This window comes from Blastocystis sp. subtype 4 (assembly GCF_000743755.1).
Source record: "Blastocystis sp. subtype 4 strain WR1 chromosome Unknown seqid_0358, whole genome shotgun sequence".
Classification (NCBI taxonomy): domain Eukaryota; class Bigyra; order Opalinata; family Blastocystidae; genus Blastocystis; species Blastocystis sp. subtype 4.
The window spans coordinates 1-9,022 of record NW_014569189.1 but is presented as its reverse complement, the minus strand read 5'-3'; the positions used below and the strand labels follow the sequence as shown (position 1 = coordinate 9,022).

The window sequence follows — 9,022 nt, the reverse complement described above, 5'->3', positions numbered from 1 at the left end:
TTAAATCAGTTCAATATCAAGATAATTCAAGAAAATGAATAGTACTAGATGTTTTGTTCACTCTTTTACTCTTATCTTGCTTTTTTCATGAAACATCAAAGTATATTCATTTGTTTCCCACTTTTATTTTGAAAGAATAGGAGTTGATGAGATTCTGTAGGATCTCTTCTGCACTCCCTGACCGTACGAGGTCTGTTAACGTGATTCTATGATGATTATGCACTATGAGTTCTACTGGTTTGGATGTTGGGGATGAATGTGATCAAAAATATCCTGTGTATAGTTTTCACTTGTTATATGTATTGGAGGAGCCATAATCTGGATGGATTCTTCAATGAATCCTTTGATCTCGTCTTGGGTTAGATATCCTTTGTGGTCTTTATCAAGTAATTCGAAAATGATCTATATATCATTTTTTTCATCGTTTTACTACTTGTTGTGCTTGTTGTAAGTGTAAATGTGAGTAGGCTAGCATCAAACGAAGATATAACTCATAGTTCTGGGTATAAGATGAATATCAAGTATTTACCAGACCGTTTCCACTTCCTAAAAGTTTAATCACATTCTTGGCAAATGATGGGATTAGTTTTCCTCCATCTATCTGATTAGTTTTATTTGTCGTCTACTTAATGGGATAATATCTTTCCAACTCAAAAGACCATCCTTATTGGAATCAAGTTCTGTAAATTGGGCATAGATTTTGAATGCAGTTTCTGGTGTAAACCAATTGGTTGATGTAGAGAGATGAAGATATCCGATATAAGTGTCGCTTTGGGACATGTAATTCCGCATAGAATCTGATAGAATTAAAGGAATCAACGGAATTGGTTCATGTTCGTTTCGGTCTTCAAAGAATAGAAGAGATAAGTGAACATGTGTTGTGTAGAATTGTAGAAATTGGGACTATGAATAACGGACTCGAGTTTGCTCTTACTGTTAGAATAGAGGTAATTGATATAGAACGAATTGTAGTGTTGATGAATTGTATCAATTCTTCATTTGTGATGGAATTCACACTTTCCTTACAGTATTCTCTGAATATTATTATTAGAACGTGTCTACAGAATGGATCCGTAAAGAGAAGTGATAAAATAGTATTCTCGAAGATAGTTGTCTACATCTGAAGTGCGGACCCAGTAGTCATTGTCAGAATATAACGGGAGCTGATAGAAGAGAGAGGGAGAAAACACTTCTGTAGGAATAGTGGATTTTTCACTGTTAATAATCGACTTGTACTGACTGTAACTGATTCTTCCGTTCGTATCTAGTAGTTGAAGGATCAAGGTAATGTCCTATTAGTTAGTAAATAATACAGTTGGAAACAGATTCACTAAGTTTCTGAAGTGGATGATCACTCTTTAGGCTTGCTATCGCATGGCGCTGTGATAATCTCTGGATTCGTGTCTTTATTTCCATCTATCTGTTACTGTTGTGTGATTTGTACGTTTGTCTCATGCACTTCAATTCCTCTCATCTTGCTGGGTACTGGCTCCATATTATTCACTGTTTTGTTTTAGAACGATCCAGAAGTGAATTAGGGTTTGTACTGAAGATGAATCACGTGGTATCTTTACTATGATAGGATAATAATGAAAACTCAATATCAGAACAAACATATAGTGATAAACTATTATGTATATTCAACAACCATATCTAATCACTACGAAGGTAGAAGATGTAAGATTCCCATAGTATTCCAAATTTCATTAATTGCCTTTAATACATTAGAATAGATACAATCAACTATCAACCACTATCGCTCCCTTCGTCTCCTTTTCTTTTCAATATCTAGTATTTTTACCTACATAGCAATTAAATATCATTTCCAACTTTCTTTTCAGTCCAAATAGCATAGTATGCCTTCTTGTGAACAATTGACGCTGTTCGAGAAAACGAGGTTATTTCTTTCTTGATAGGCGTTTTTGACATCGGATTATGAATGAACACCAACGCATATCCATGTTGATGCTTTTCATTATTCCGATAATATAAAACGTAGTCGCAACCATATTGAAATCCATCTTGGACAACTTCACCTCTACATCTTATACATCTCCTTGAAACCCACTTGGATTCAAACAATTCCTTTAGTTCCGTCTTTACTGACTCGTATGTCCTCATTAAGACCAAATACAGACACTTCTGAGAGTTCGTTTGCTTCTTCTCTTTTGACAAGGTTCTCTAGCGACAATTGTTTTATGGATCATGTCATCTTCTGATGAGAAGAATGAAATCGATGCATATAATCGAGTAAGGTTGTCATGAGGTTGACAAGATGTAGGACGAGTTGAAGTCTGAATCTGATGGAATGACAATGTACTAGTCTATCAATTTGCTTTCATACCAGATACAGCGCATATTCCAAAAGGGACGGAAAAGAACTCATTTGGAAAGAAATCGATGTAAAGGATTGGACTCAACCCGAACGGCACTGTCTACTCTCTGCCTTAAGGATGGTAGAGAATATTCAGGATGAAACGTATGATTGTTGAGTCAATCAGATGTAGCATCATATTGAAATGCTTTGCATACCAGTATGATAAAGATAAGCAACGTGTTGTCTATGTTACTGAAGCAGTTACAGACTGTATTGTTGAGTCAGTGTAAATGATCTGCGTAAAACGTAGCTCTTTTGCTTCTGTTGGTGTTATATCACTAAAAGTTCTACGAAAGTGGTTGCTGAGTCTTCTAAATGCTTTGAATTATCTTCATAACGAATCCCCTCTTTCCCCTCTTATTCATGGTCACTTACAGTAAGTGTATTTAGTTTTATTCAATCCAGATGTCATAATATCCTCTTTATTCGCAGTGATGGAAGTGTGAAGTTAGGTGGATATGCTTGGTTATGTCGTGTCCTTGATATCAACAATTACGACTTTCCTGGTCGAGCCAAGAAGGATAGTAGTGTTTTCTTTGTAATCCTGAGTAGACTGCGTTGGCTATTTTCCAAAGGAAGTGTTTGCCGAAAATGACTGGAGTTGTGCTGTGGATGTTTATGCTTTGGGGATGGTCATTGTTCATTTCCTTACAAATGCCAAACCGTTATGGTTGCTTATTTGAATGATATTTAGATACAGTGAATATGCAACTAATGAAGAGATTATTGATGCTATTATCCGTGTATGGGTGATTGAAAGGATATACCATAGGAAGAACAACCCCAAGGTCTAGTATCTCTTCATACAGTGGATCCAAATCTGTTCGATTTCATAGAGAAGTGTCTTTTGCCGAAAGTATGATTGATGAGTCGATGACATCCTAGAATATTCGACCCACTGTTCAACAGCTTCTTCAACACCCATTCATTCTATCATCAGAGAACATGGAGATCCAAATACAGCAACCGCCCTCCATTACAAAGGAAATAGGTAGAAATCATCTGAATTTCTCATATAGTACTTCCTAGTCCTAGGAGGGTTCCTCGTCATCAGAGAACAATTCGAATAGCTTCATTATCTAAGGAATCAACAGAGGGTGAGAGTCAGTCAAGTCCTTTAATCATCAACACTCCCAAAAGGAGAGTCATGCGATCCCTACACTCAGATCCTGAAGAAGACATCACTATTGAATTCAGTCATCATAGTTCAGAATCTCTTGAGAATGATATGTGAGTATGATGTCTCACGATCATCTTCAGACGTCAAGCGCCATCTCCAATGGTGTCACCTATGACATCTGTTAGTTTTCCTCAGTCATATCTTCGTTATGTACTTATTCCAACTGAAATTTCTATCAAATTGTTGATTAAGAAGCGTGAGGAACTGGACAGTCATGTCCGTCTTCACGTATTTCTAGTCTCTATTCAATGGACACCTGCAACAACATCACTCATTGATCTTATTCATCATCTTATCGACCGTTTGGAGATGGCTCCTTCTATATCAACAACCATTCTTCAATACATCGATTCGGCAATGGATCAACTCTCATACCATGTAGTTATTTGTTTCATTCAAAAACTAGGGTGGATTACTTGCAGCGTATAATCCCTTGATTGATAAAGTGACTGCAAGCATGCTCAATACTCCAATGCGAGTCACTTTCTGTATCAACCTCTCATCCAAACAACAAGTCACCGTGTCGTTTATGTATCATCCAGGAAACGATAGTCCGGAGGCAATGGCTTTATCACTTGAAAATGCTATTGCAAAGAGTAGTGGGCAGGAGATAAGCAACTGGCACTTTCAAGAGTTTCTTGAATACATTGTATCTTCTGATTTCTCTTATCAGTAGAATCAATATCCCATCCACTTCGTTCTTCGGTATGGAAAATCCGACATCTATAGGTCAGAAAACAGTAAGAACCGACAGTCGCTTTCTTCACGTCGCTCATTACGATCAAAACCCATGAGTGTACCGCAAGTAAAGCATTCGATAGAAGTATCTGTCGTTTCTGGAAATGACAATAACTTTTACATCGAGTATAGAATTCCAGAAGCACTGCTGGACCCAAATACAAAGTTGCGAGACAACATCCTTCAGTTCCGCATTGAGGTCTCTGAGAAAACTACTATAGCAAGTGCCGTGAATGAAGTCCTTGCAGAGGCCAACGTCCTTTTAGGCTCCAAATTGGAAACAATGGAGAGTGTTATGAATCAATTAACCGAAGATACGGAAGCATGTCTGATAAACTACTTCAAAAGTACATAACCTTGAGTGTTTGAAAAACAAAGAACTTTCCACTAAGACATGTACCATTCCGCGGGATAACCACAATTTGCTTTTTGCTTAAACTATAGCAATAAGAAAGATAATTACCATCTCTTTCTTTTTGTTGTCATCTAAATAATAGCGTAGTACCATTCTAAATGTCAAACTGGTAGGAATCTCAATTTTGGAAATGATCCATAGTAAAGTATTTGTAGGAGGCCTTGCATACAGTACAACAGATGGTATATGTAATACAGTTTCCTTATAACCAGAATCCCTTGCTTCCTATTTCTCTTCGTTTGGTCCTGTTAAGGAAGCTACGGTAATGCGTACACATGATGGGCAATCACGAGGATTTGGGTTCTGTGTCTTTCATAGTAATCGCGTATGTCAACGTGTTATCAAAACTAAGACGCATGTTATTGATAACAGACGAGTAGTTTTCTTTTATCCTGTTTATTTTGTAGGTAGATGTTCGTTGGGCTCTATCAAAGGATGAAGCTCCACCTCCACAATCCAGTATTCATAGTGATCACATCAATTATGTGTAGGTGATGGAGCAACCAAATTGAATTTGAATAAAGTGTTTGTAGGTGGTTTGCATTTTCAGACAACCCAAGGTACAGCTTAAAATGATTGTGAGATGTAGATGATCTAATCAAATACTTCAGTGCTTTTGGTGTAGTTGAAAGTGGTAGTGTGGTTTACAACCACGAGAACCATAAAAGCCGTGGTTTTGGATTCATTATTTTCAAAGATTTATCGGGTGTTCAGAAAGCAATGGCTCATCCAGACCACGTAATCTTGGGACGTCATGTCGAAGTTAAGCGTGCAATTCCCAAGCAAACAGAGAACTCAGAAGTTGTCTCTGAGAAAACTCCAGGCCCAATGGTGACATCTCCCGTGTCGGAAAGTGTTCCCTCTAAGTCTGCTCCCGATAGTCTTCAGGACTCCCTCGGTGCTTATTCAACATATTCCTTGCGGAGAGATGCATTTATGGACGATCCATCGGTGTCAGCACTTCATGAAGTCTATCAAGAACCAGAAGGCTTGCATTTCTCTCCTTCTGGTTTGTCTGACCATTTCCAAAGTGCATTTCAATCGGAAGTAAATTCTGCTGAGAATAGTCTGCGTTCTTCTCTGAATCCGGCATGGACCCGTCTTTGTAGTAGTGATAATACATTGGAAATGAAATATCAACCTATTCAAGAGCGTTATCCATCCAGTCGATTCGTACGAGATGACCCAACTCTCCTTGGCCTAGATCATTTCAAGGATTTGGATAACAATGAAGACAGCAGTTTATATTCGCTACTCCTTCCAGATTATGAAGAGTCACTCCCTGTTGGAGAGGGACCTAAGAATTCTCTTTACCGTCCAAATTTCTTACGTTCTAGTTATCCTTACACTAACTCGTATGATGAGGATAGAGTTGGAACAGTGAGACTCCGAAGTAGTGGAAATGAGATGCCCTTTTTCTATAAGTAGTATAGATGTTGCTGAAGTGTTTCTTTAAAGAATTTGTTGATTTCCTTGTCCATTCTTTTCTATGGCTCGAATACCTCCAAATCCTGTTTGTGTTTTACGTGGCCATTCATCAGCTATAAGTAGCTTGGACTATGATGAAGATAACAATTGTCTCGTTTCAGGGTGGGTATTGTCTCCCCGTTAGTGCTTAGTTTTAGAACCCAAAATGGTACCATTATTATCTGGAATACTGCAACCAGGAGTATAACGAGCCATAAAGAGTACAGTAATAGTGGAGGCATTCTTCAAATACGATTTTTATCAACGAATTCTTTTTTTACGTGAGATCTGGAATTGCATATGAAGAGATAGACATTGTCGAGAAGGCATTATTCGAGTCATTGATATCGATAAAGGATTTTCAGAACCTATATTATCAGTTTCCTGCGCTTCCTTGTCGTTCTTGAAGGCAACGGTCGCTCATGACTCTAGAAATACGATTCTCTTTGTCCCTGGAAAAGATGATAGTATTGATTTTGTGGACCTTCGCGAAGGGAAATCGAATCACCTCCTTCCTAAACAGTTGTCGAAAGGAATGGTAATGGCCTGTGAAGGACATATCAACTCATATTGTAGATGAGTTGCAAGATTTCAATTATAGGTTTGGGCGCTTTTGAATCAGGTCATATTGCACGCATCGACAGCAGAAACAATTCTATTATAGAAGAAACTCGTATTTCGTCAGAACCATGTATTTTTTGTAGTGGCTGTTACTTTTTAGTAATCGCATTCACAACAAATGAGGAGTTTACAACCTATGCGTGTGGTGGAATATCAAACAAGATCACAATTGGTAACTGTTCTTCTCTTGCTGAAAATTCTTGTATATCGTTACCAACATCCGGGATTTTGTCTTTGGCTATTCGTTGTGATTCGAGATTGTTAGCCAGTGGAGGAAAAGATGGAAAGTTGTCTTGAAGGCATCTTTTCACGAGTAGAATTCGTCTCTTCGGTCTACGGAATAATCAGCCATTGGCCATTCTTTCCAATCATACAAAAGAGGTTAATACAATCATGTTCTCAAAAAGGAAATCTATCGTTTCTGGAAGTTCAGATATGAACATTATGTTATGGGATATATATAAGAATGGAAATCGATCAACTGTTTGTCAAAGTCAACCAAAATAGTTTCCATTTCTGTCGATCATTTCAACTCTATTCTTTCAATTCATACTTCCTTTAGAGACTTGATTCATATGGAAACAAAGAAGAAACATACTGAGGAAGTTGAAGAACTCAATAATCAGATATCTCAAGTCTTCGCTCTTCTTCCTCAATTCCTTCAAGTATATTCTCAATTCTCTTATGATTCCTTTTAGAAATCAATTCAAGATGGTATTGATCAATTACTTGTTCTAGAGAAGAAAGCGCGAGTAGTAGTCCAATTTGTTGATTTGTTGATATGTAGTTATTAGAACCAAGTATTTCAATTCGAATAACTGACAAAATCCTTGATATATGTTTTGAGAGTGGTTGTTTGTCGAAACTGAACAATTGTATTCATTTATTATCGAAACGACGATCTCAACCTGATGATGTAAGTATTGGTTGTGATTGAAAGTGAGTTATTGAAGTGAAAGGTAAACGAGTTGTAGGTGATAAGTGGAATTGTGAAGAAAGGAATGACCTACTTGAATTCAATTGAAGACTATGAGAATCGACTAAGTTTGTTGACTACTCTTTTGGATACTTCTGAAGGGAAAGTGGTTTCTTGACTACAGTTTGATTTGTAGATGTATTTGGAAGGAGAAAGAGCAATGTTACTACGTGAGTTGATGCGTTTACGTGAGAGTCGAGGTGATTTAGAAGGAGCAGCAGCAGCAAGTCGTGAGATTCAAGTTGAGGTTTGTAATGCCTTATCGAGTCGTGAGAAGGCTGAATTCCTTTTAGAACAAGTAGAATCAGAGAAGTGGTTGAAGTTCAGATTCGATTGAGTCAGGCAGTTGGAGACTGGGTTCGTGTACCTCTCACAATTCAGAAAGTGAATATGAATGTGTTGAAGAATGAAGGAATGGAGGTGATGAAGAGTGATTGAACTGATGGATAGGACATTATAGAACAGTTCGTGAATCTATGTATTCTTCAACATGTTCATGATGAAGATCTGAAAGGTCTATTTTATGATTATGAACGTCTTTTGAGTGTATCTCGATTAGAAGATGCAGATGAAGAGAGTCGAGAGATCGTGGAATGTCTGACAGTGTTGGCAGTATTAATGCCCTATGATTCAGAACAACAAGCAATCTTGAAGAGTCTGGGAATGAGGTATAATCGTCATTGGAAATACATTCCTGATTATCGCAGTTTCCTTCAGAGTTTTGAACGAGAAGAGTTGTTAGAGTGGCCATTACCCACTCTGAAAACAATTGAAACACACTCATTATTGAAGTAGGAGTGAGAATGATGTGCGAGAATAGTGATAGTCGCTGGGGTGAACATTGTAAGAAATGGCGTGAACTGTTACGCAAACGAGTAGTGGAACATGTGAGAAATGAAGGATGAATCAAATGTAGAACATTCGTGTGTTGAGTAAGACTGTAAGTGAAATGGAACTAAGTCGAGTGAGTGAATTGGTACAATTGGATGAGAAAGAAACTGAAGAAGCGTTGAGTGAAGCATGTGTGAGTGGAATGTTATGGTTGAAACTGGATCGTGTTAGTGGTCGAGTACGCTTTGAAGAACCAAAGAGTCCTGAAAATGTTCTTAGTGAATGGTCAGGTAAGTGTATAAGAAGGAAATGAGAAATAGAAGAAGTGAAGAAAGTGATGGGAGGACTAGACAGAGTTGTTTATCTTATTGAAAAGGAACGAATGACTCAGGAAGTTAAGCAATAATATGTTTACAA

General features: G+C 37.7%; 3 protein-coding genes across 3 annotated transcripts; all 3 read left to right on the top strand.

Moving 5' to 3' along the window:
- Window positions 1–2,607: 2,607 nt before the first annotated feature.
- JH06_4617 (hypothetical protein) lies at window positions 2,608–3,171 on the top strand (the record flags this gene model as incomplete). The annotated part of the gene is made up of 4 exons (XM_014669988.1): window positions 2,608–2,753; window positions 2,783–2,901; window positions 2,930–3,041; window positions 3,072–3,171. 4 exons carry the CDS (start codon window positions 2,608–2,610, stop codon window positions 3,169–3,171), a joined length of 477 nt encoding a protein of 158 aa, XP_014525474.1.
- Window positions 3,172–4,840: 1,669 nt separating this feature from the next.
- Window positions 4,841–6,138, top strand: JH06_4616 (heterogeneous nuclear ribonucleoprotein 1-like protein; the record flags this gene model as incomplete). The annotated part of the gene is made up of 5 exons (XM_014669987.1): window positions 4,841–4,892; window positions 4,923–5,086; window positions 5,118–5,169; window positions 5,202–5,270; window positions 5,300–6,138. 5 exons carry the CDS (start codon window positions 4,841–4,843, stop codon window positions 6,136–6,138), a joined length of 1,176 nt encoding a protein of 391 aa, XP_014525473.1.
- A 1,235-nt stretch (window positions 6,139–7,373) lies between these two features.
- Window positions 7,374–9,011, top strand: JH06_5434 (26S proteasome non-ATPase regulatory subunit; the record flags this gene model as incomplete). Its single annotated transcript, XM_014669986.1, has 11 exons — window positions 7,374–7,463; window positions 7,497–7,550; window positions 7,586–7,718; window positions 7,752–7,772; window positions 7,798–7,880; window positions 7,911–8,072; window positions 8,102–8,194; window positions 8,225–8,565; window positions 8,595–8,661; window positions 8,691–8,895; window positions 8,926–9,011. 11 exons carry the CDS (start codon window positions 7,374–7,376, stop codon window positions 9,009–9,011), a joined length of 1,335 nt encoding a protein of 444 aa, XP_014525472.1.
- Between the last annotated feature and the right edge of the window lie 11 nt (window positions 9,012–9,022).